The sequence below is a fragment of the Anolis carolinensis genome, chromosome 1 (genome assembly GCF_035594765.1).
Source record: "Anolis carolinensis isolate JA03-04 chromosome 1, rAnoCar3.1.pri, whole genome shotgun sequence".
NCBI classification, from domain to species: Eukaryota; Metazoa; Chordata; class Lepidosauria; order Squamata; family Dactyloidae; genus Anolis; species Anolis carolinensis.
In genome coordinates this window covers 350701573-350729244 of record NC_085841.1, presented here as the reverse complement: position 1 = coordinate 350729244, position 27672 = coordinate 350701573, and the positions used below count along the sequence as shown (strand labels likewise).

Sequence of the window (27672 nt, the reverse complement as noted above, 5' to 3'; positions counted from 1 at the left end):
AATCTTGCTTTTATTCAACAGCCAAAGACATTAGCTTCTATCACTGAGCCAGTAAACAAGTGGCTGAGCTGGGACAGCAGCACTTGGAACAGCAAGAATGTGGAAAGGTATGTCCATCTCCCCAGTTATGAAAATCCCTCCCAGAACAGGCCTGCCAATGACTCAGGACTAAATCCAATTCTTAGTCTCAATCAGAGTCCAATGAAACTAGAAAAGTCAGCACTTCTATAAGTTTCATTGATACAATGGGTCTAATCTAGATGGAACTCAAAACAGTATCTAGGCTCATGCCTAGAATTAGTTTTTCTTAGATGCCTTGGATCCCATGGCAGGAGAAAGGTGGAAGAGAAACTGAAACTTAATAAGACTGGATATCCATATATTTCAATAAATCTGGTTTTCACATTATTCCTGGGGCTAGGTGAACCTTAAAACTGTTAGTACACACCTGAAGTTCATTTATGTTTCACAGGCCCATCTATACTGCCAGAGGGGACCACTGACACCTTATACCAGTGGTTCCCAACCTTTGGTCCTCCAGGTATTTTGGACTTCTCCCAGAAATCCCAGCTGATGGGGATTGTGGGAGATGAAGCCCAAAACTTCCAAAACTGGAGGACCAAAGGTTGAGAACCACTGACTTATACAAATTGCTGGAAGGCCATTTGATACATAATATTTTAATTATTTTGTGCACGAAACAAGATTTGTGTACATTGACTTATCAGAAAACAAAGCTGTCAAACTTTCCGTTACTGTGGACAATTTCAGATTTTGGAGTACTTTGGATTTTGGAACTCCAGATACAGGATGTTCAACCTGTTTCATAACAGCCTTACAACAAAAAACAAAAACCCAAAAAACAAACAAACCCCAAAACATTCATTACCTGATTCGCACACAATGGATCCCGGCTTCAGCTCCAGCATCATGGTGATGAGAGAGATGTCTGTCGAATACAGAATCTGAGTCCGATGGGGGAGATTGAGAGTCCATAGCTCAGGGGTTGGGTGAAGAATATAGACCCATCCTCCTTTGCTGCAGGTCACCTTGGAGCCATACGGTTTGCCAATGAGGTCCGTTGAGTGCCTTATGACACCATACTTGGTCTGCGTTTTGCCACCGTTCTGTACCTTCACCGGAAACATGGACTCATGGCCCAAGAAGACAACGGCTGTGTCCCCTTCTTTGATTGTGTCTCCATATTCAATAAAACTCATTGCAATAATCTTGCAGTGGATGAATTAGTTGAGGCTAAAGACAAAGGAGGACATGCTTTAGAAACAACATTCATCTTTCTAGGATGTTCTTTCTACTGAAAACATTGACTCATATCACTTCTGCTCATCTTTAATCTCACAGAAAATCATGCATTTCTGTAGATCTTATTGGACTAGAGCATTCATCGGTCTTATCTTAATCAATGAGGACATCTGATGAGGTCTACAGTCCAACAGCAAATGGAGGACTACATATTCCCCATTCATGTCTTGGGGATTGTGGTTGGGTGCCTTCAAATGGTTCTAGCTTATGGCAACCCTAAGGCAAACCTATCATGGAGATTTCTTGACACAATTTGATCAAGAAGTAGTTTGCTGCTGCCTTCCTCTGAGGCTGAGAGAGTGTGACGTTCCCAAAAATACTCGTGAGTTTTTAGTTTGAATCTCGGCCTCCAGAGTTGTAGCCCAGTGCTATGGAATCCAGGAGCCGAGTTTTATAAGGTCTGTAGACTTCTTTGCCCAAGAATGCTGGTGCCTCACCAAACTACAGCTCCCAGGATTCCATAGCAATGAGTCATGGCAATTTAAGTGGTGTCAAACCACATTAATTCTGCAGTGTAGATACATCCCTAAAAATGCCTGGAGGGCACATTTTGTCATACATGGATATATGATACCAGAGTTACTAGTTTTGGGGATATAGTGGTCACAACATATATTATTTTGAATTCCATGATGGAAGAAAGACAAAATAATGAAGCACCTAAATAACAGCTGCTTTTGCTCATGTTCACCTTTACTGCAAACTACCAAAAAATAATGAAAGCCTTCTGTTCTGTGACCTAGTTCTGGTTCTCAGCACTTACCACTCAAATTTAAACCACTCACCACTTATGGGCTTACATATCGAAAGAGGCATTTTACAGCATTATCAAAAAAACAATTCACAAGGAGTCTATTTTCTATGTAGTTTTAGAGTCTTAGAGAGCTCTTAGTTTTAGAGAGCTCAGTTGTTCACCTGCATTTTGTCACTGGGCAGACACAGCAGACAGCACTTGGACTACAAATATATCATCTGGGGAAAGTCAACGCTATTTCCGGATGCAGATCTAAATGAACCCAAAATCCAGTTCTTTGTACAAAGTTACAAACATCTGACTTACAAACAACTCATAGTTAAGAATAGGGATGAGACAACAAGAAGTGGGAGAAATCTATCCCTCGGAAGGGAATCCACTCCTGGAAGGGTTATCATGTGGAAAAGGTGTCTCCAGTGAAACTTTAGCACCAATCCTTGTTTCCACAACATGCCAAGTTTTTTGAAATCCAATTATCACAGAGACAGGAAGTGAGGTGAAATCTTCTGAACAGAGGTACAGACAAAAAAGCAAACACCATAGGGATGTCGTCTGTAGTTGGGAGGAATGGGGAAGCTTGAGAACGTAAGAAGAGATGCGATGGATTTCGGGTCCTTTCACACTACACAATTATGGTGCGATGATTTCATTTTCAATGACTTATTGCATTTTATAGAACCCTGGGATTTGCAGTTTACAGAGGGGCACACTGGTCATTCAGTTTTCCATGGGAAGCTATCACCAAGTTATGAGAGCAACTGCACCTTTCATCACATTATCTCCTAGCAGAGTGAGACATATTGATCCTCAGGATCATAGGATTGAAAGAGACCTCAAGGGCCATCAAGTCCAACCCCCTATCATGCACGAACACACAATCAAAGCACCCCTGATAGATGGCCATCCAGCCTCTATTTGAAAACCCTCCAGAGAAGGAGATTCCATATGCTCCCAGGTAGCATCTTCCACTATTGAACAGCTTTTTACCATCAGGAAGTTCTTTCTAATGTTTTGGTGGAATCTCTTTTCCTGCTATTTGAATCTATTTTAAACCAAATTAGATATGTCCCTGGATATTTGCAGAGCCATTAAGTCTGCCTGGAAGTTATAGGCTGTAATTGTTATACTTATTTCATGATTGCAGTTTAGTTATAGTACCTAGTGTTTTGAGAAAAATCTTTTCTGAAAACCCGAACAAGAAAACAGTCCATAAACACATAAAATACCACTCAGGATTCAGATCTTATTTTAATAATCTTTGGATTATGCTTGCAATCAATCTAAACTTTGATTGCAAGCAGAGGACTACTTTTCCTTTTTTTTAAAAAAGATTCTGCATTCCTGACACAAGCTCTATTAGAATGTAATTCAGAGCCAAGTGGAGTTAATTCCAAACAGTTAATTTAGTGCTGTGAATCCGCACTCTGATTAACTTCCATTTGCCATTTAAATATGAATGGTAATCAATCAAATAAAGAGAGGGGAAAAATGTAGAAAATCAAGAACACTCCCACACAGCAAAAATGTCTTTTAATTAGATATCAGAGTAGAATGTGATAATGCTGCCAACTTTTTTGATGCCTTGGCTCCTGTGCCACTTTGAGTCACATAAGGCCCTTCCACACACCCGTATAACCCAAAATATCAAAGCAGATAATCCACAATATCTGCTTCGAACTGGGTTATCTGAGTCCACATTGCCATATAATCCAGTTCAAAGCAGATAACGTGGGATTTTATATAGCTGTGTGGAAGGGGTCTTAATTACAAAAAATAAAGTAAGAAAAAAAATTCTGGCACAGAAACAAATGCATATATTTGAGGATTTTACCTACGAGTTTTAGGGTACCAAACTGCTGGTAATGTAGGAGTGTAGAAGGATACACAAACATACAAACACAAACACAAAGTGTTTAGACCTCCCATCAACTTCAATGTTAAATGTGTGAATTCCTGTCTCCTTAAAGAAACATAAAACATCTCTAGAGTGTAATTAAACAAAGTCTATTTCATGAAACTGGAGCTTGGAAAAGTTATTTTGTTGGATTTCAGCTCCCAGGATTCTCCAGCAAACATGACTGGTGATCATGTTGAGAGAACTGTAGTCCAAAAAAGCAACGACTTCAAAATTTCTATAGAAGCTTTTCTAAAACCATTATAGCAAATGCATTGATTGCGAAATAATTTCCTGTTTCCAAAGTCAATATTCAAAGAGAGGCAGCGGGGATGCCCAAAAGTTACCCACATGTGCCTGACATTTCCATCATACAATACAATGGCCTAATGGGCATTTTCATAGGATACATCTACACTGTAGAAATTAATGCAGTCTGACACCACTTTCAATGCCATGGCCCAATGCTCAATTGAATCCTGGGAGTTGTAGTTTACTGAAACATCAGCATTCTTTGGCAGGTGTTTTGGACTTCAACTCCCACAATTGTGGGAGTTGAAGTCCAAAACACCTGGAGGGGCCAGAGTTTGCCCAGACCTATAGATGCCACATTCCCTTTCCTGCTAAGTTTTAAAAAAGCCTCTTTTCCTAACATAATCCTAGGTGTGCATCTACACTGGAGAATTAATGCAGTTTGACACTACTTTAGCTGCCAAGGCTCAATGCTATGGGATCATAAGGGCTGTAGTTTGGCGAGGGACCTTTGGCAGAGAAGGCTACAGCTCCTAAGTTTCCATAGGCTTGAAATATGGCAATTAAAGCACATTAATTCTGCAGTGTAGATGCTGCACCCATAGGCAATGCATCCTGCAAGGTAAATCCCATTCTGTCCAATGGGCTTCCTCCCCGCCTAGTAGATATTGCAAGCCTCTCCCACTTCTTACCTTTCCTTCCAGGTTCCTATGAGCTTCCCAGGGAGGTGCATTGGACCAGGACTCAGCACGTGGATCTTCCCCTTCCTTTCGCTTTCTCCGTCGCAGCCTGATGACGCGTCTCTGCCTTTCCCCGCCCTCCTTGCAAAGCAGAGTCTGTAAATCTCAGTCTGTTTGCAAAAGCCTCTTTCCCAGCTCTGCTGATTCTCTCTCAATCTTTTTCTTGGCTGCGCTGTCATTGGGTGCATCTACTCTTCACCTTCCTGGCTACAACTCCTGGCCAAAAGAGTACTCTCCAAGCTACAACTCTCAGGATTCTATAGCACTGAGCCATGGGAGTTAAAGTGGTTTTAAACTGCGTTAATTCTATGGTGTAGATCAGAGGTCCCCAAACTAAGGCCCGGGGGCCAGATGCGGCCCTCCAAAGTCATTTGCGTGGCCCCCGCCCTCAGTTTTATAATATAATATTTTTATATCAGTTTTAATAATATAATATATTGTATATACATATAATATTGATAATAATATTATGTTATACAATATAATACTAATAATAATACCATATAATAATATTAATTATATGTTATATATTACATATTATATAATAGTATAGTGGTATAGTTCAATATAGTAATATATAATGCTAATATTGTGCCATGCTAATAATATAATATATTGTATGTACATACAGCTGCTCTGAGTCCCCTTCTGGGTGAGAAGGGTGGGATATAAATGTAGTAAATAAATGCAGTAAATAAATTAATTTTAGACTTGGGCTCGGTCAAAGTCTGAAATGACTTGAGGGCACACAACAACAACAATCCTAATTAACTTGACTATCTCATTGGCCAGTAGCAGGCCCACACTTTCCATTGAAATCCTGATAGGTTTATGTTGGTTAAAATTGTTTTCATTTTTAAATATTGTATTCTTTCGTTGTTGTTGTTGTTGCACTACAAATAAGACATGTGCAGTATGCATAGGAATTTGTATTTTTTTTTCAAATGATAATTTGGCCCCTCAACAGTCTGAAGGATTGTAGACCGGCCGTCTGCTTAAAAAGTTTGGGGAACCCTGGTGTAGACAAAAAAGGGAGTTGCAATATGGGGAGTTGCAAGCTGAGATTCAATAGGTTGTCGTGCATTTTCCGGGCTGTATGACCATGAAAGCCTTCGACAACACATTGAGATTGAACACTTTCGGGGATGGAAAGAACGATTGAACTCTAATGGATTTATAAAAGAAATGGAACAAAATGGCTATGGATAAAGGTCATAATACTACAGTTACAATCATGCAATATTTCTTTTTATTATTAGATAGATCCCAAATCATTGATAGTTCAAAACTTCCAATTAGTAATACAGTAGAGTCTCACTTAAAAGGTAAAGGTTTCCCCTGACGTTAAGTCCAGTCATGTCTGAGTCTCACTTATACAAGCTAAACGGGCCGGCAGAAGCTTGGATAAGCGAATATGTTGGATAATAAGGAGAGATTAAGGAAAAACATATTAAACATCAAATTAGGTTATGATTTTACAAATTAAGCACCAAAACATCATGTTTTACAACAAATTTGACAGAAAAAGCAGTTCAATACTGTCAAGGACAGAACGCCACCAGATAAGATTCAACAAAGTTTATTGGAGTTACAGAACCAAAAACGCCCGTAAAAGACAAGGGCTAGGTAACCATTGGCCTTTGAAGTGAAAAGATACTAAAAAACGTTCAAAAGATAAACCGGATTAAACCGGAGTTTAATCCGGGTTAAACCAAAAATGCTTACTTCAGCCTGGGACTTTAAACAAACAAAAGCTGGTGAACAAAGGTTCAAAGAAACACAAATAACTGGCAGCAGATACTTCTCTGCTACCAAAAGCTGTGTTTTAGTAACTAAGAAGTTACTCCTCCACGCAGCAAACAATCTCCGGGTTCAAACACATCAATCAGGGGCAGCAGCGGTCAGCGAGGTCCCAATCCGGTCCGAAGGTCGACAGCCAGGTACAGATGTTTGTAGTTCACCAGTTCCAACGATAGCCACAGGAAGGATAGTCCGAGGTCGAAGTCAGTCAGTCAGTCAGTCAGTCAGTCCAGAGTAAACAATTGGCGTCCGTCAAGAAGACGACGGAGGTCCAAGCTATTAAGATTAAACACAGGTTGCACAACAAAAGCCCACACAGTTCCTCCCTCCGCCTATGCCCAGTGTCCTTGGTAACTTACGTATTCAGCAAACGAAACACACCCGTCTTCAGGAAATTCCCAGCAAGAGCCCAAGCGTTCGTCCAGATTACCTTGCCCAACGCAATTAGCCCTAGATTCTAAACCCCATTTTATGCCAGTTTACAACTCCTCATCGCTATCAGCTGTTACCCTAATTCCAGGTGCCTCATCATCATCCTCCTCATCAGAGCTGAAACACCTTTGACTACGCCCCACAGCATCCCCAGCTGTGGATCCCGTTCCATCCCTCCAGCTTGTCCACGGGTCTAATCCTGAAGGTCCCCAATCGCCTTCCATACTATCATTGCCGGTGGCACCCAAATCCTCCCTCACACGAGTCCATTCCATGTCATCCTCCTCTGAGCTAACCATCTCTTCCTCCATTCTCTCAGTAAAACCCTCAAAGGAGTCCTCGTCAGATGGTTCTGCAAATAAGTCCCGCAGCCGCTTCCTTTCTCGCTCCTTGAGAGTGTCTGACTCCCGAGGAGTCTTACGACCACGTCTCCCAGAATCAGAGCCATAAGGCTCAACCATAACAAATACGCAGTAATGTTACGTTGTAATTATTGTATTCACGAATTTAGCACCAAAATATCACAATATATTGAAAACATTGACTACAAAAATGGCTTGGATAAGCGAGGCTTTGATAAGTGAGACTCTACTGTACCTGGTAGACCATGTAACTTAATATTTGTCATGATTGTTGCCAAATGCACATAGGAAAGGGATCTTTGGGGGGCAGGTCTCCTTCATGGCCTATTGAATAATGATGATCATGATGAATAACAGTAAAATGTGTTGTCGAAGGCTTTCATGGCTGGAATCACAGGGTTGCTGTGTGTTTTCTGGGCTGGATGGCCATGTTCCAGAAACGTCGGGAGAGAATGCTTCTGGAACATTGCCATAAAGCCTGAAAAACACACAACAACCCAGTGATAGTAAATTGTAATTGTTACCTGCCTCTCCTTGAGGCGGGGCACAACACAGTAAAATGACACCGCCATACAACAAAATACATTATTAAAACACATTAAAATACATATATTGAAATACATGGTGCAAAGATTATATGCAACAGTAATAGAATGTAAATGCAAACATTTACCTAGCAATAAGCCCTTTGAGATTAATGGGCCATACCTCTAAGGCAGTGGTTCTCAACCTGTGGGTCCCCAGATGTTTTGGCCTTCAACTCCCAGAAATCCTAACAGCTGGTAAACTGGCTGGGATTTTTGGGAGTTGCAGGCTAAAACACCTGGGTACCCACAGGTTGAAAACCACTGCTTTGAGCAGACTTCTAAGGGATTTGGATGTTGGCATTGAATGTTTGCCATTTTTTTGTTTTTGGAAACCACCCTGAATCCCTCTGAAGAGAAAGGGCAGGTTAAAAATTAAAGTTTATTATTATTATTATTATTATTATTATTATTATTATTATTATTATTATTATTATTCATGATGTCATGCCATTAATGGTCTTCCACATTTATGGGTTTGATTTTTGTGATACTAATTATTTACAAAGCCCCCCAGTGGCACAGCGGGTTAAACCGCTGAGCTGCTGAATTTGCTGACTGAAAGGTTGGCGCTTCGAATCCGGGGAGCGGAGTGAGCTCCCGCTGCTATCCCCAGCTTCTGCCAACCTAGCAGTTCAAAAACATGCAAACGTGAGTAGATCAATAGGTACCATTTTAGCAGGAAGGTAATGGCACTCCATGCAGTCATGCTGGCCACATGATCTTGGAGGTGTCTACGGACAATGTCGGCTCTTCAGCTTAGAAATAGAGAATTGCAGTTTGGTGAGGCACCAGACCTATTTGGCAGAGAACGCTAAAGACCTTTCAAAACTACAACTCCCATGACACCATAGAATTGAGCTGTGGCAGTTAAAATGGTTTCAAACTGCATTAATTTTACAGTCTAGATGCAATCCCCAGAACACCAGAGAGCCCCCACCGCTAGTATGCAAAACAAGACAAAACTCTTACACTCAGTAAAACTAGGTCTGTATTTACATTTTCTTCAATAGTTTTTTGAGTGTCTGGTTACTTTCCTGTGAGTGACTCCTCCATTGTAAATCATACTAATTTCAGTAATTTAGTAAATGCTCCTAGCTGTACAAACAGTAACTGTTGTGCAGCTATTAATTTATTCCAACCCACTAATTGGAGTTTCTTAATTTTGGTCAAAATGTTTCTTAGCCAAAATTGATGTCTAAGAAACAAGCCCAACCTGTTCTTAATAATAATATTGATATTAATAATAATAATACTCATGGGTATGTATTAGTTTTATAATTATAATAATTATTATATTATATTTATTTATAATCCCATTTTCTCTCTAAAAAATAGAACATTGTCCCCCCCTCCTTCATTTACAATGTTCCTATTCCACCCTCCATCTTTTTTCAGGAAACTAGGTATCTCTGCCTTGTAATGATGAGCAATATCTGATGGTGATGATGATTAGTATTGGCTTGCTGTGAGTTTTCCGGGCTGTATGGCCATGTTCCTGAAGCACTCTCTCCTGACGTTTCACCCACCTTTATGGCAGGCATCCTTAGAAGTTGTGAGCTCTGTCCTTTGCTGAAAGAGGGACCTCTGTAGGAGTCTACCGTATACCATGCAGCTGTGGACAAGTCTACACAGGGACCACCAAATGCAGCATTGCCCAAATACGAATCAAGGAACATGAGAGGCACTGCAGACTAACTCAACCAGAGAAGTCAACCATAGAAGAACACTTGATGAACCAACCTGGACACAGCATATTATTGGAGAACACAGAAATGCTGGAGCACTCCAACAACCACCATGTCAGGCTACACAGAGAAGCCACTGAAATCCACAAACATGTGGACAATTTCAACAGAAAGGACGAAACCATGAAAATGAACAAAATCTGGCTACCACTATTTAAAAAACTCTAAAATCAGGACAGTAAATAAAAAACAACACTCAGATAACAGGAATTCCAGGCATGAATCAATCAGTGCCAGCTGACACCTCCCAACAAAGGATTCCCCCAGATAGGAAGCAGCCAGGCATTGAAGATGTGGAAGAAGTACAGTAGAGTCTCACTTATCCAACAGTCGCTTATCCAACATTCTGGATTATCCAACACATTTTTGTAGTCAATGTTTTCAATACATCGTGATATTTTGGTGCTAAATTCGTAAATACAGTAATTACTACATAGCATTACTGCCTATTGAACTACTTTTTCTGTCAAATTTGTTGTATAACATGCTGTTTTGGTGCTTAATTTGTAAAATCACAACCTAATTTGATGTTTTAATAGGCTTCTCCTTAATCCCTCCTTATTATCCAACATTCTGCCGGCCCGCTGATGTTGGATAAGTGAGACTCTACTGTATAGAAATAATTCCCCCTCTAAAAATATTAATACTGTCCCTTTTAGGGTGGAAGATTTCACTTGATTTTTTCTCTCCTGTTGCTTCATCCCTTGGAACAGGAGATCACAATCCCATTTTAATGATGCAATATATGAGGCTGGGAACAAATGAAAATTAAACTGCTTTAAAAAAAATACACACAAGGCAGATAATCATATCAGATGCTTTTCTCATACTGGGGTTTAATGTGGTTAAACTGAGCATCCCGGTCAATTAAACCAGTGTGTTCCATTTCCAAATGCTGAATTAATTTTTTCGTGCTGACTTTCATAACTCTGCCAGAACATAGTTTACAAACCACTAGTCAACTGGGAATCACATCGAATATGGGAAACAGCAAAAGATTTCGCGGAAGGGATTTCTGCACCCTTTTGAACAAAGTAATAATTTGATCACAGCATCTTTTCCTAGGGGTGCATTTACACAGGCATGGGCAAACTTGGGCCCTCCAGGTGTTTTGGACTTCAACTCCCACAATTCCTAACAGCCGGTAGGCTGTTAGGAATTGTGGGAGTTGAAATCCAAAACACCTGGAGGGCCCATGTTTGCCCATGCCTGATCTACACTAGAATTAATGCAGTTTGGCACCACTTTAACTCCATGTTATGGAATCATAGGAGTTGTCAATTTACGTCTTTTCCCTTCTCTGGACAAAATCCCCATGATTCCATAGCATTGAGCCATGGCAGTGAAAGTGTTGTCAAACTGCATTAATTCTACAATGGAGATGCATCTATTGGGAAAAGATGGATAAGTACTTGGGCAAGTCACACTCAGCCTCAGGGAAAGACCAGGACAAACCTTCTTTGGACAGATTGTGCCATGAAAACCCAGTGATAGGGTCACCATAACTCTGAAATGACCTGAAGGCACATAACAACAACAGGATATCTTCATCACTCAGCAGATGGCTACTCTGCCACAGTGTGATAGCTGCCAGCTTAGATGACCGTAAAGGAGTTTACTAATTTTTTTTTTCGTGTCAGGAGCAACCTGAGTTGCTTCTGGAATTAGAGAATTGGCCATCTGCAAGGACATTGCCCAGGGGACGCCCGGAGGTTTTGATGTTTTACCATCCTTATGGGAGGCTTCTCTCATGTCCCCGCATGGAGCTGGAGCTGATAGAGGGAGCTCATCCGCGCTCTCCCCGGGTGGGATTCGAACCTGGGAGGCTTCAGGTCAGCAAACCAACCTTTAAGTCACAAGGCTTTTATCCCCTAGGCCACTAATTTAATTGAGGCTATAGCTATACTAGGAGACCCGGTGGCGAAGTGTGTTAAAGCACTGAGCTGCTGAACTTGCAGACCGAAAGGTCCCAGGTTCAAATCCCGGGAGCGGAGTGAGCTTCCGCTGTTAACTCCAGCTTCTGCCAACCTAGTAGTTTGAAAACATGACAATGTGAGTAGATCAATAGGTACCGCTCCGGCGGAAAGGTAACAGCGCTCCATGCAGTCATGCCAGCCACATGACCTTGGAGGTGTCTACGGACAATGCTGGCTCTTCCACTTAGAAATGGAGATGAGCACCAACCCCCAGAGTCAGACATTACTGGACCTAACATCAGGGGAAACCTTTGCCTTACCTATGGCTATACTGTCAGCCCTCCATATTTGCAGAGTTAGGGGCTCAAGACCCCTGTAAAAGTGAAAAGCTGCAGATAAAAGAATTGATGCTTTTTATAAACATAGAGAATACCTCTCTAGGAGTTTCTAGGTATTTCAGCACAACTATGGTCACCTTATGTTGGAAGATGACTGGAATTGAAGCTGAAATTCATCAAAGGAATGGGCTGGGAGTCTCCAGCGCCCATTGTATTCCTCTATCTTGACCAGATCAACACACAGACTGGGGGAACTTCCACAGAGCCATATAACCCAGAATATCAAGGCAGAAAATCCCACAATATCTTCTTTAAACTGGGTTATTTGTCCACACTGATATATTCCAGTTCAGAACAGATAGTGTGGGATTTTATTCAGCTGTGTGGAAGGGGGTTGGGTTTGAAGGCAAAAGGAACAGAGGTTTATTACTTTCAGGTCTGAAAGGATGTCTGATATAGAGTCTCAAAAAGATTAGACATAATCATGCAATAGAGTACAAGAGATTTTATTCTCTTTGACAGACATTCAAAGTCCTCACGCCCTCTCCTGATTGATCAGAAGTCGGTTAAGTAATCCCTTCTGGAATGTGTAGTTTCCTGGCTGGACTGCTGGAAATAAAGTCTACGGTGGACCAGGGAAATGGTACTGTTTAGACATGGTAAAGTTTCACATACTGTAATGTAAAAAATATATAATAACATTTATATTGACTTTGGAACTTGTGTTGAGTTTATTGGGGGTGGGGATCAATTTTTTGACAGCAGAATCACACTGGAAGACCTAGAGATTCCTAGAGATAGTTTTAACCTATGAATAACCAAATACACAGAAGTCAAAAACACGAACATGGAGGGAATTACTGTAATTCCCTTCTGTGCTCTTACTGGGTTTTTCCTTTTCATTTAGTTGGTCACTGTGAAACCAGAATGCATTTGGTCTGATCCAGTAGAAGTATTCCTTTATTTATAAATTGGCATTTATTCCAGACAGCAAAACAGTACAGATTTAAGGTAAGTAAGAGTGTTGCTAGCTTTTTAACCAGACTTTGTAACAGGATCGTTCATGGCAACTAATAAGTGATACATCTTCATTGTCTGAATCCATTTGTTTCTGTCTCTCAACCTGCTGCTAAAGGCAGACTGACAGAGACTGGGGGAAAAAAATGGCAATTCAAGATGCCCTTTTAAAATGTCTATTTTAATTGCAGCTACTCTTGTGATGCATTTCTGATATGCAAAAAATAATTAGATGTAATCTTCTCTGGCTCTTTATTTGTGCCAGAAAATGCTCTATCTTCTCAGTTTTTGTATGTCAGGAGAGAGGCAATGAAATGTAAATGGCTGCATTTGGTTATGCCTATGAGTTCCTATCAGCAGCCTTCAAAGTTGGCTACATAAACTTTTGCAAATTAGGAAGAATAAGGAAAATGTTCAGATGCACAGAGGCCCATATTACTTGACATTTCCTAACCAAACAGAGGTGGGTCAAGAAATATGTCCGCATCACTGTTCCGGTTTCACATCTTTTAAGCTGAGTGAAAAATATTTTTCCTTTCTCCAATTTAATAGTGTAATATTCTCCCTACAAAATATGAGTAAGAAGGATGCCACTAATTACATTATTTTCTAAGCCTAGAGGCTTTGAGAGACTAATAGTCTCCACATTGAGGAAAGCAACCTCTGTTCTTTCATTTATGAGTAAAAGGCAATCATTTTCCATAAGAATCCGACTGAAAGGTTCACGGAAAGGACACAGCGTCAGGGGGGTATGATTAGTTTAGACATCGCAGGGCTTGCTCAGGCATTTCATCCAGAATGTAAATATTGCATTATTCCAAGTAATGCATGACTTTCTTTAAGAACCATTGTTCTCCTTACTGTCATAAATAAACAAGGTAAGTGTTGGGAAAAATATTCAAAAGGTGATTGGAGTCGTGCAGCAAGAGACAATGAAAGCACACCTAGAATCATAGAATAAATACAGTTGGAAAAGACTACATGGGCCATCTAGTCCAACCCCCTGCCATGCAGGAAAAGCACAATCTAAGCACCCCCAACAGATGGCCATCTAGCTTCTGTTTAAAAGCTTCCAAAAAAGGAGCTTCCACCACACTCCGAGGCAGAGAGTTCCACTGTTGAATAACTCTTACAGTGAGGAAGTCCTTCCTAATGTTCAGGTGGAATCTCCTTTCCTGTAATTTGAACCTATTGCTCAGAGTCCTAGTTTTCAGGGCAGCATAAAACAAGCCTGCTCCCTCCTCCTTATAACATCCTTTCAGATATTTGTACGTGGCTGCCATCTCTCCTCTCAGCCTTCTCTTCTGCAGGCTAAACACACCCAGCGCTTTAAGATGCTCCTCATAGGGATTCATGGTCTCCAGACCTTTGATCATTTTAGTTGCCCTCCTCTGGACACCTTGCAGCTTGTCAATATTTCTTTTAAATTGTGATGCCCAGAACTGAACACAGTATTCCAGGTAAAGAAGTTTAACCAAAGCAGAATAGAGAGGCATCATGACTTCCCTCAGTTTAGGCACTATACCCTTTTTGATGCAACCCAATGCAGTGTATTCCACTGCCAAACAACTCTTACCCTCAGGAAGTTCTTCCTAAAATTTAGGTGGAATCTTTTTCTTGTAGTTTGAATTCATTGCTCCATATTCTAATTTCTAGAACAGCAGAAAACAAGTTTGCTCTGTCTTCAATGTGACATCCTTTCAAATATTTAAATATGGTTATTATGACCCCTCTTCTCCTGGCTAACCATTTCCAGCTCCCCAAGTTTCTCCTCATAGGGCTTGGTATCCAAACTTTTGATCATTTGGACATGTTTCAGCTCATCAATATCCTTTTTGAATTGTGGTGTTCAGAACTGGACACAATATTCCAGGTGAGGTCTGATCAGGGCATAATAGAGTGGGACTATGATGTCCCTCAATCTCGACACTATATACCTATTGATGCAGCCTAAGATCGCATTGGGAGTTTTTAGCTGCCACATCACATTGTTCACTCATACAGTAGAGTCTCGCTTATCCAACATAAACGGGCCGGCAGAACATTGGATAAGTGAATATGTTGGATAATAAGGAGAGATTAAGGAAAAGCCTATAAAACATCAAATTAAGTTATGATTTTACAAATTAAACGCCAAGACATTATGTTATACAACAAATTTGACAGAAAAAATAGTTCAGTACACAGTAATACTATGTAGTAATTACTGTATTTATCAATTTAGCACCAAAATATCACGATGTATTGAAAACATTGACTACAAAAATGCGTTGGATAATCCAGAACATTGGATAAGCGAGTGTTGGATAAGTGAGACTCTACTGTATTCATCTTCTGGTCTGCTAGGACTCCTACAACCTAGACTCCTAGATAAGAGTAATCATCTGGATTTTTTAAAAATACAAAACAATGAGTTTCAGTTTAATACATCGGTCTTGTAATTTAATTCCCCATGCTATACACCATTCTTCTGTTGATTCCCCAAATGTTTTGTCTGCCAAGGTGGTCATCCCTGGGTCAGTTGGCTACTGGTCCCTGACAAATTTCCAAGAAAAAAGGAACAGTTTTAGTCGATGGGCACAAATATGAACCTGGCCCCTAGCACACTGAAAAAATAGCAAGTTTCCCCACATCAGATAGGATGAGAAGCACTGAATTAGGTTCTCCTGAACTATTTCGGAAGTGTAACCAATGTTGTTTTCTGACGGCACTTATTTACTTCACATTTATAATTAAGCCACCAGGGAAACCAATACCATGCCCTTGAGTAACTTTCTCCTATGAGTCTTCCCTTCGTCTATGTGTTGGAAACCTTGGTTGCAATTACCTGAAGGTTCGGTATTTGGTTGCAAACTTGCCTGCTGCTCTATAATTCAAGATCACCTGCTGTATAATTCAACAAGATGCTTACAGAGTTGGTCAAGGCAATGCATAATGCAGCCTTCTATTATTAGCAGACTGCAGGGGGGAAAGGTGAAAACACAAGTGTCCCATCTCAACAAAAGCCTCAAGCAAAGTGGCCAAGATTACTTTGGGTTTAGAGCACTGAACTTCAAATATACACCAGATTATAATTAACCCACAGGGATGGGATGATGTGAGAGGAAGCAGGTAAGCATCATGCCTCTGCCCATGTAATCAAGGTTGCCAGGTCAGGAGATGGATATAGTCACTTGTTTGGGCTGCAACTCCCAAAATCCTAAAGCCAGTATAGCCAGTTGGCCACATCGGCTGTGAAATTATAGGTGTTGTAGTCCAAGAAATTCCTCCAAGCTGCGCCAGTCTTTGTTGTGAACACAGTGGTGCTAGAAAGGGGAACTTTGGGACAAAAATCCAGAATTCTATTCAATGGAATGAGGAAAAATTGTCAACTCAGAAGGGACTTTAATGTAGAAAACAAATGAAGGAAACACATACAATAATCCTGAGAAGTCTCCATATAACCATTGGAAGAGCCATTTTAAGACCAAAATGTCCCAAGTCGAAAATGAGTAATGAAATCAGCAAAAGTCAAAACTACTAATGTGAAATGGTGACTGTATTGCAACCTCTTTTAGAACCCTTGATTAGGATTACCCACCATATAAAAAAGGCAACCAGTTAAGAGAAAGGGAAAACAACTGGTCAATGGTACTCTCCGCCCAGAACATTTTTGTCTGGCACATACTTTTAGGTGGGTTTTTTTGATACAAGTGACAAACCTTTTAATTTCTCATTGCTTTGGACATTCTCCAAATATACATGGGTGTAAATTATTCAATACGCTATTTAGATAGTTTTTGTCTTTCCTTACTGAGCCACTGAAATTATGTGGCATGGGATTGATTGGTAATAAACCAAGTTTTCTTACTGCTTACTCCTCTACCTTGTTCTTGTAGTTCAGCCATTCCTAACCTGTGGTCCTCCAAGTGTTTAGGAGTTCAACTCCCAGAAGCCCCAGCTAGCTTTGCCAATTCTTGGGAATTCTGGGAGTTGAGGTTCGCTTTGAGTCCCCTTCGGGGTAGAGAAAGGCAGGGTAGAAATGTCATAAATCAATAAGTTTTATTCAGTGCTCAGCCTTCTCTGTCAGAGAGTGCCAGTGCCTCACCAAATTACAAATCCCATGACTCCATAGCATTGAACCAGGGCAGTTAAAGTGGTTTCAAACTGCATTAATTCTATAGTGTAGATGCACTCTAGATGCAAAATGAATGTAGACAAGGAAAGGTCTTTGACCAAAGTTTCCTTCATTGTGATATTTTATTCTAGGACCCTGTTCAACTCTGGATTTGTATTTCAGATCCTCAAATATCTGACCATTGGCCATACTGCCAGTGGGTTTTTGCATAAAACCACATACATAAATGTGGGTTTCCAATTTTTGAATACGCTCACTGCACCTGGCTATCATTGTCGAGTTGCTTTTATCTGATTTTATTGAATGTTTTTATGATTTTATACGTTTATAAGTTGTTTTTGTTTGTTTTTTCATGTCAGGAGCAACTTGAGAAACTGCAAGTCGCTTCTGGTGTGAAAGAATTGGCTGTCTGCAAGGACATTGCCCAGGGGACGCCCGGATGTTTTGATGTTTTTAGCATCCTTGTGGGAGACTTCTCTCATGTCCCCGCATGGAGCTGGAGCTGATAGAGGGAGCTCATCCGCGCTCTCCCCGGGTTGGATTCGAACCTGGCAGCCTTCAGGTCAGCAACCCAACCTTCAAGATACAAGGCTTTAACCCACTATGCCATCGGAGGCTCCGTTTATAAGTTAAATGTGCCTATGTTGATTTATTTTATTGTGTACTACTCAGCTTGGTTCCCATGTGGGCTGCTCCGAGTCCCTTTGGGGAGATGGGGCAGGATACAAGAATAAAGTTATTATTATTTTAGGAGTTAATGCCCAAAATATCTGATTGCAAACCATTTCTCTAAATCATATAGCTCTCCACCTGTTGTGAAAGTGCACCTCCCATTTTTCCTTATCCCTTATATGCTGATAGGAATTGCAATTCAACAACAGTCGGAAGGCCACATATTTTCCCACCGTGGACCAGAATAAGCCGAACAAAGCAGGAGATAACCCAGTGGGACCTTTCAGGATGGAATTAAGGGGAATTATCTCGGCTGGAGCCCTGCTAATGAGACAGTGGGTCTGCTTGCCTCTCCTTTGATGGCATGGGAGTAGCAGGAGGAAATCAGAGCCTTCTCTGAACTTGTTACAGACCTGAGGAATGTTGTCGCTGGGAAAGAAAGGGCTGGGCTGTTTTTCTGAATGAAAGGGAGGATGGTCACATGCAAAAGGAGATAGGACTCTTAAACATTTAACTATAGTGCCAAAGGGGAATTGCAGCACAGAACAGGCTGCACCTGTTGAAATCCCTTCTCTTAAAGGTGCAGTAGCCCTTTTTGTATGTGGACACCCTAACGGAATGTGTTTTTTTGGCTGTTGCATGTATGTTATGTCAAAATGCAACACTGGGACCATTTTGTATAGGGGTTCATATACACGAACAGTTCCCAATCTTTGGTCCTCCAGGTGTTTTGGATTTCAGCTCCCATAATTCCTAACAGCTGGTAAGATGGTTGGGATTTCTGGGAGTTGAAGTCCAAAATACCTGGAAAACCAAAGGTTGGGAACCACTGATCAACACTGTATTAATGCAGTTTGATACTTTAACTGCCATGGTAAGGAGCCCCTGGTGGCGCAGTGGGTTAAATCCTTGCGCCTGTAGGACTGATGACTTGAAGGTTGGGTTGCTGACCTGGAGGATACCGGTTCGAATCCAACCTGGGGAGAGCTCGGATGAGCTCCCTCTATCAGCTCCAGCTGTTGTCGACCGCGTTTTAGGGGATCGGGGCCCTTGAGGAGAGACCCGATCCGGTCCTGAGAGAACGGACCTTGGCGGAGCCAAAAGGAAAATACGAGCCGCAATACAACCTGAAGCCGAAATGAAGAAGGTCCGCCAAAGTTGAAGGAAAATCCGCCAAGTAGTCTTTATTGAGCAATTCAGCTGAAGAGGACTCTAGTAGCGATCATTCGACTTACTAGAAGTCCCATACAATCAAAATAAAGCCATATTTATACAAAATTTCAGTCTGACAGCCCTTTGAATTTCCTGCCCTGCTTCCCCGCCCATCTGATCGTTGATAGGCTAGAAGGTTGAACGAGGCGGGCTTTCGTTTCCCGCCTCGCTCCGTTAGCCCAATAGGAAGCTGCCTTACGTCTCCACTCGGGCCAATCAGGAGAGAGAAGGCGGGAGTTAGCGAAACAATGAGGTGACGGGGACAGGAACCAGAGGATTAAGTCCTGCTAGGCTGATTTCTAAAGGGTGCTATTGTATTAATGGCAGCAATCAAGGATGTCCGGGTTTCTGTCACGTATACAGATTTCAGATATGCCTTGGGGTGTCAGAGATGGAAGCAAAGATGGGTGGTGATGAGCCATATTGACAGGCTCTGCAGGGCGCCTTCCTGAGGTGTCCTGGGTATTTCTTTGGGTGATCTATGACAATGTTTGCCTTGGGGCGAATCACCTTTAGGTCAGCAATCTCCGAATTCGACGACTCAAGCCCTATATTGTCCATGCAATTTGAATTTGATTGGATCTAGCGGTGGCAGATTATCCTTTTGTTTTTTTGGGAAAGGAAGCCTGGGTCATAGGAAATGGGATAAGTTCCGCGGTTCATGCTGAGTTCAAAATATTTCTTATTTGATTTCATAATTTGACAATTATATGAAATAAAATGAAAAATAAAATAAAGTTGGAATATAAACTATGCTGGGAAAAATACATATTTTCCGGGGATCCCAAAGAGTACAGATACATATAGGCAGATAGATAGATTTCATGGAAATAAGGGAAAAATTCATAAAAGTGAGTTACATTGCATAAAGGGGAATCATGAATGATATAAACAATTGAAAATACTTGATAAGAACGAAGTTCATAACATCTGGAGAACCCAGCATGGAAATTCATAAAAGTGGAGTTTTAGCAGCATGATTTTACAATTCATGAAGTTGTTATCTCTTGCCTCAGGCTAAAAGGTCAAACACCTTTTGTGCAGAGAGTTTTAGTAAACCACAGTAAACTCCAGTAAAAAGTCTCAATCACCTTCTACTATAAATATATGGAATATAGAACATAAAGTCTTGATTTTTGAACTATCTTTTACAAAGTCCTGGGGGGGGGGGTGGTCACCTCGATCACACAGCTCCATTCGGGGATATGAGAGAAGCCTCCTACAAGGATGGTAAAAACATCAAAATATCTGGCCATTCCCTGAGCAATGTCCTTGCAGACAGCCAATTCTCTCACACCAGAAAAGACTTGCAGTTTCTCAAGTCGCTCCTGACATGAAAAAAAACAAACTACCATGGTTCAATGCTACGGAATCATGGGCATTGTAATTTTACTACAGTTCCAAGGATTCCATAGCATTACTCCATGGCAATTAAAGTGGTGTCAGACTGCATTAATTCTATAGTTTTAAAACACCTCATTCTACTTCTGAGGGGGCCAAGGTGGTGGATATAGGTCTCTCCTCCATCCTCTTGTTTCACCCACACAACACACTTTGGGGGTAGATGAAGTAGAGATGGTCATGAATAACCCATGGTGTTGTTGGCCCCGATTTTGTGGAAACTCACACGCTTCCTTACCTACGGTTTCATTAAACCCAGGTTTGTATTTCCGTGTAACACTAGATGCAGCTTGAAGTAGGAAATTATTAATTGGAGCCGTTGACAGAGCGTATTGCAACAGCCCCGTGTAAATCTTGAACAAAGAACCAGTTCTACAAACACTTAGCAATATCTTACTCCATTTAAATTAATGGTGCATCACAATGTTATGAAACACGATGTTCTGCAGAGAGTGGCGCACAAAGTCTTGTTTTACAGGCAGGTCAAAGAAATTCAGCTCTGTGGTTAAGCCTGGAGTCATTGTTCACGGAAGGTACTAACTACATGGGTAGTTTTGGCTTCTTCCCATTATATTACATGCCCCCAATAAATGCATGCGCTACAAGCAAATACGGTTGTTTTCATTGCTGCTGATATTTATAATTGCTGATTTTGTCAAATTTTCTGTTATTTCTGTTATTTCTGTTACAATATTATGGTACCATCTATGGCGATGACACCATGAATTACTGCACTAAGTGACACCAACCCTAGTGATGCCTTTCCTAAGCAATATTGAGGAAAGCTGTGAATTTCCTTAGCCATTAAAGCACATATAGAGGAGTGGCATATCTATCTACTTACTGTCCATTTTCCTGAATCAGGAGTCATAATCATGTAGCCTCCCAGTTGTTCTTGGACTACTATTCCCAGAATTGTACGCCATTGGTTGTGATGAAAAGCCAGACATCAGAAATGGAATATGTTTTCCCCAGCCCTAGTTTACGATTTCATTTCTGTTATGTGAGAAAGCAATGGAAACCTCTCCTGGATTTGTAGTCATTGTTTTGTTTATTTAATTATTTCGTGCACTAGAAGCAAACCTGAAACAAGCATCAACTCCATTATTGTCATGTTAAGGAATCTGTAGTTTTCAGTGAGCTCTATACAATCTTGCAAACTCCGTCCACTTTGACTCTACCCTATACGTCAAGTCCGGGGTTTTAGCTACCTTTTCTCATCCATCAACATCACCTCTTAGGTGAAAGAGACTATTCACACCTTTAGAATTATAGCAGTTTGATACCCCTTTAATGGCCATGGCTCCATCCTTGGGAATCCTAGGATTTGTAGTTTGTGACGACACCAGAGCTCTAACAGAGAAGGAAAGCTGTTGAATTTCTTTAGCCATTAAAACACATATGGAGGAGTGGCAAGCCTACCTACTTGCTTTCAATTTTCCTGAATCATGTAGCCCTCCAGCTGTTCTTGTACGCCATTGGTTGTGTTGAAAAACCACAAAACAATAAATCCCACAACATTATTGTTCTGTATAATGTCGTTTCATTGTGTTTTTACTTTTTGTAATGTTTTATTTGTTGTACTTTGGTTATTATTTTCAGGCCTTTATCCTGTGTTAGCTGCCCCGAATCCCAGCCGGGATATGGTGGCGGGATAGAAAAATAAAGTTACAGTAGAGTCTCACTTATCCAAGCTTCTGGATTATCCAAGCCATTTTTGTAGTCAATGTTTTCAATATATCGTGATATTTTGGTGCTAAATTTGGAAATACAGTAATTACAACATAACATTACTGCGTATTGAACTACTTTTTCTGTCAAATTTATTGTATAACATGATGTTTTGGTGCTTAATTTGCAAAATCATAACCTAATTTGATGTTTAATAGGCTTTTCCTTAATCCCTCCTTATTATCCAAGATATTCGCTTTTCCAAGCTTCTGCCGGTCCGTTTAGCTTCGATAAGGGAGAATCTACTGTACTTACTTACAATTCCATAGCATTGAGCCATGGCAGTTAATGTGGTATGTAACTCCTATAATTCTGCCGTGTGGATACAGCCAAATGTTCCAGATGCTTTTGTAATCCCTTGCCAACTGTTGTGTGGCTCTTAAAATATTTAATAGTTCTCCTTAAAAGGCAATTTTTAGAAGGTGCAGCCCTTTGTACTGCCTCTGCCTGTTGAAATTTCCTGTTCTTTTCAATTATTTAAGGTTATAGGATCCTTGTCTTGTTTCTCATGAGGTCATACCACCTGTGGGCCAAATGGTTAAGGGCACAGTCATACTGGTTTTCTATCTGGTTGCATTCATTCTACAAGCTCTCTCCTGTGCATAATCATTATTGTAACAGAACCTTTCAGTGGTTGCATCCAGAATTCTCCAACTAGCGAGATCCATGGTTCCTCTTCCCTGCCGAATCATTATTTATGTGCTCTAATGCATGCTAACCAAAAAAAAAAAAATGTAATTTCTGATCCCTTTTAGGAAAGTCTTTACTAAATGATTTGGTGCAATTCTATAAGTTATTGTACTCAGAGATGGGCAATCTGTAGCCTTCCAGGTGTTGTTGAACTTCAATTTCCAATATCACTAACAAGCATAGCTGATGGAGAGGATAACACCTTCAGCAGCTATTCCAAAACTTTGGTCCTCCAGGTGTTTTAGCTTGGCTGATGTTCATGATTATGGGATCTGAAATCCAAAGCATCTTGAGAATCGCTGACGCAGTCCAGCAACATCTGGATGTAGGTCTCCTGCCGTTTTCTCCAGTTTTAAGGAATTTATTGTTATTTTTATACAATAGTTATTCCCAATCAAGGAAGCCACGGCCCTGCGTCTGAAAGCTATTGAGAACAGGGTGACTTGGAGGCCTATCATTCATCGGGTCACTATAAATCTAAGCTAACTTGATGGCAATTAACAAGAAACAGATTGCATCTTCAAAAATCCGTTTCCTCTTTCATCATGCCAAGGGGAGTGGGGGGAGGGAGGCATTTTCCAGAACTCGGGCTTTTCACTGGAACATCAACATCCATTAAGTGGATTAGAATTACATAATTCTGTGTCAAGGAATGTCTTTTGAGTATCAGAACTGGATGGCATTCAAAGCCCTTCTGCATGAAAAAAAAAAGATCCAGGCTTGGCAGAGCTTTCAAAACATGCTGTTTTTAATGGCAGCTTCCAGAACCTTTGGAAGAGTACTGGGCGTTGTAGTCCTGATATTTGGATTCATGGCTGCTTTAAGCAGTCTTAATCTCCATAGTTTAATTAAAGGTACAGTGAAGAACTATTTTGATGCTCAATGTGTTGTTGAAGGCTTTCATGGCCAGAATCACTGGGTTGCTGTGAGTTTTCCGGGCTGTATGGCATGTTCCAGAAGCATTCTCTCCTGATGTTTTGCCCACATCTATGGCAGGCATCCTCAGAGGTTGTGAGATATACTGGAAACTAGGCAAGTGGGATTTATGTATCTGTGGAAGGTCCATGGTGGGAGAAAGAACTCTTGTCTGTTTGAGGCGAGTGTGAATGTTGCAATTAATCACATTGATTAGCAATGAAAAGCCTTGCAGCTTCAAAGCCTGTCTGAATCCTGCCTGGGGAATCCTTTGTTGGGAGGTGTTAGCTTGCCCTGATTTATTTTGATGCTGCTCTTCAGTGATTGAAATCCTTGTTGTTGTTCTAGCAATCATACAAAGACCTATCATCTCTGTAGATCCAGAGCTACTTTGGCTCATCATACCTGATGTAAACAGGGAAAAAAAAATCCAAACACCAGGACAAGGGGGACTTGGGCCCAGCAGTATGGAAAGGGTTAAAATACAGGGTGTTTGAAAAAGAACTCCCTATTCACCATTTAATTTAAATGGTGAATAGGGAGTTCTTTTTCAAACACTCTGTAGATTTGTGATCTACATCTCCAGCTATGAGTAGAGAGAGTCTAATATATGAGTCCTTGCTGGCTCTTCAGGGTAGACTCTGTTAAGGAAGTCCCATCCCTGTCCTCCCCTCCGTCTGCAAATACTTCCTCTATACAACCTCTATGGCAACCTCTTCCTCTATTGCATCTCGCCACACTGGGCTGGAAATTCCCTTTCTGTACAATGACACAGGCAATCTCATCAGCTGGAAAAGAGCACCCGGAAAATGTTATTTCTGCTGCTTTTTGAAAGCATTACTACTTGCACAATGTCAAGCTTTCCTGGCACTGTGTTGCTGAAGGCTTTCATGACCAGAATCAATGGGTTGCTGTGAGTTTTTCCGGGCTGTATAGCCATGTTCCAGAAGCATTCTCTCCTGACATTTCACCCACATCTATGGCAGGCATCCTCAGAGGTTGTGAGGTCTGTTGGAAACTAGGCAAGTGGGATTTATGTATCTGTGGAAGGTCCATGGTGGGAGAAAGAACTCTTGTCTGTTTGAAGTATCTGTGGAATGTCCAGGGTGGGAGAAAGAATTCTTGTCTGTTTGAAGCAAGAAGCAGCCAGGCTTTGAAGCTGAAAGGCCATTCAATGCTAATCAAGTTGGCTAAATGCCACAACTATGGCAAGCATCCTTGGAGGTTGTGAGGTCTGTTGGAAACTAAACAAGTGGGGTTTATATACAGTAGAGTCTCACTTATCCAAGCCTCGCTTATCCAAGCCACTTTTGTAGTCAATGTTTTCAATATATCATGACATTTTGGTGCTAAATTCGTATATACAGTAATTACAACGTAACATTACTGCGTATTGAACTACGTTTTCTGTCAAATTTGTTGTAAAAGATGATGTTTTGTTGCTTAATTTGTAAAATCATAACCTAATTTGATGTTTAATAGGCTTTTCCTTAATCCCTCCTCATTATCCAAGATATTCGCTTATCCAAGCTTCTGCCGGCCCATTTAGCTTGGATAAGTGAGACTCTACTGTATCTGTGGAATGTCTAGTGTGGGAGAAAGAACTCTGGTTTGCTTGAGGCAAGTGTGAATGTTGCAATTGGCCACCTTGATTAGCATTACATGGCTTTGCAGCTTCAAAGCCTGGCTGGTTTTGAAGCTGCACTCCCTGCACTCTTTTGACATGGGGGGAGTTCCTTTGCTAGACTACAATTCCCATCACCCTCTGTCACTGGGGTCGTAATCCTTGCTGGCAGCTGTACTGAAAAGGAATCTTTTTTTGTGAAATAAAATCTGTAGCCCAATTGCAATACAAGCATATTGACCTTGGAATACAACGTCCCACTGAAACCATCAGTACTACTTACCCCCAAGTAAACATTCCCAGGCTTGGCCTGCAAATGTCAAGCAGAGGTTAGATCTTAGAGAAATGGCAGTTCCCCCAGAGCGTGGATATTTTCTGTGAAGTTTATACAGAGAGGCAGTTAATCACTCACATGACGCTTATGTCCAGCTAGCCCCAATCCCTTAAAGCTCTTATTTGCATTTCAGCCCAGATCTTTCTTTTCAATTAATAATCATCATTGCAATCTCAATAGAGCCAGAAGAAGGAGTCCAAGATGAGACAAACTTGGGCTGTGAAAAATATGATACAAGATTAGTCGATATGAATAAAATGTATGTGTGGCGCTTGGAATCATGGAGTTGGAAGAAATCACATGGGTCATCTAGTGCAACCTCCTGCTATGCAGGAAAAGCTTGGTGAGGTTGGCATGTTTACTCATAAGTAAACCCCACTACATTGCACACAAGTAATACATTGGGTTGCTGTGAGTTTTCCAGGCTGTATGGCCATGTTTCAGAAGCATTCTCTCCTGACGTTTTGCCCACATCTATGGCAAGCATCCTCAGGGGTTGTGAGGTATACTGGAAACCAGGCAAGGGGGGTTTATATATCTGTGGAAAGTCCAGGGTGGGAGAAAAAACTATTATTTAGCTACCAGTATTTTAAAAAAATAAACTCTAAAATTAGGACAGTAAATAAAGAACAACACTCTGAAAACAGGGGAATTCCAGACACGAAGCAATCAGGGCCAGCTAATCACCTCCCAACGAAAGGATTCCCCCAGGCAGGAATCAGCCAGGCCTTGAAACTGTAAGACCATTTAATGCTAATCAAGGTGATTAATTGAAACATTCACTCTTGTCTCAAACAGACAAGAGTTCTTTTTCTTACCCTGGACCTTCCACAGATATATAAACTTCTCTTGTGAGGTTTCTAACAGACCTCACAACCTCTGAGAATGCCTGCCATAGATGTGGGTGAAACATCAGGAGAGAATGCTTCTGGAACATGGCGAACTCACAGCAACCCAGTGATTCTGGCCATTGAAGCCTTAGACAAAGTAACACATTGTCTAAGTAACGCACAGTAATGCACAGACTGTGCCCTCTCTAATACAGTTGATCTAGGGCTGCAACATACCTTCCACAATTCTGTCAATCCTTCCAAGTAATTCCTCTCTGACAGATGGTCTTTGACTGAGGGAAATGATATTAAAGCGCAACCTCCTGTTTCCGCAGGATCAGTATCCATGGTTTTAATGATCCAGATCCAACAAAACACATCCTCTCTAGGCATTTTCTAAGTCCTCCTCCAGCATGATTGTGTGGTATTCTTGGGCCAGAAGTTCTTCATTTCAATAGAATTGGATATTCTCCATATATTTTTTGCATATCCACGCAGTCTGGAAATGCATCATCTGTGGATGCAAGAGTCCTGTATGTTATTATTTAAATCATCATCACCATTTCAGTGTGTTAAAGCGCTGAGCTGCTGAACTTGCGGACCGAATACTGTGTGGTATTCCCTCCTACAGCTGGGCCAGAAGTCCTTCATTTCAATAGAATTGGATATTATCCATATGATTTGCATATCCACACAGTCTGGAAATGCATCTTCTGTGGATACAAGAGTCCTGTATGTTATTATTTCAATCCAGCATGGCTGTGTGGTATTCTTGGGCCAGAAGTCCTTCATTTCAATAGAATTGGATATTATCCATATTTTTTGCATATCCACGCAGTCTGGAAATGCATCTTCTGTGGATACAAGAGTCCTGTATGTTATTATTTCAATCACAGCCATTTCACAGCTTCTAGGTGTGACTGCCTGGAGTTTTGGACCATCCCTGATTCAAATTCTGTCCAAGGATTTGGGAAGCAGGGAGGGAG

The 27672-nt window shown here is 41.0% G+C and overlaps 1 protein-coding gene across 4 annotated transcripts in view; it reads right to left on the bottom strand.

Annotated features, from left to right (window-relative positions):
* trmt61a (tRNA methyltransferase 61A) overlaps window positions 1-27237 on the bottom strand; it is an 80299-nt gene extending 53062 nt beyond the window's left edge. The window contains exons 1-2 of one of the 4 annotated variants that reach the window (XM_062968540.1): window positions 26924-27237; window positions 890-1254 (exon numbers count right to left, since the gene is read on the bottom strand). In XM_062968540.1, the coding sequence (XP_062824610.1) occupies window positions 890-1220 (331 nt within the window). In that variant the 5' untranslated portion in view covers window positions 1221-1254; window positions 26924-27237. Of the gene's footprint in view, window positions 1-889; window positions 1255-4915; window positions 5138-18362; window positions 18451-25805; window positions 26045-26923 lie in introns of those variants that run through there. The other 3 variants (XM_008115729.3, XM_008115728.2, XM_003224053.4) reach the window with 3 other exon arrangements.
* Between the last annotated feature and the right edge of the window lie 435 nt (window positions 27238-27672).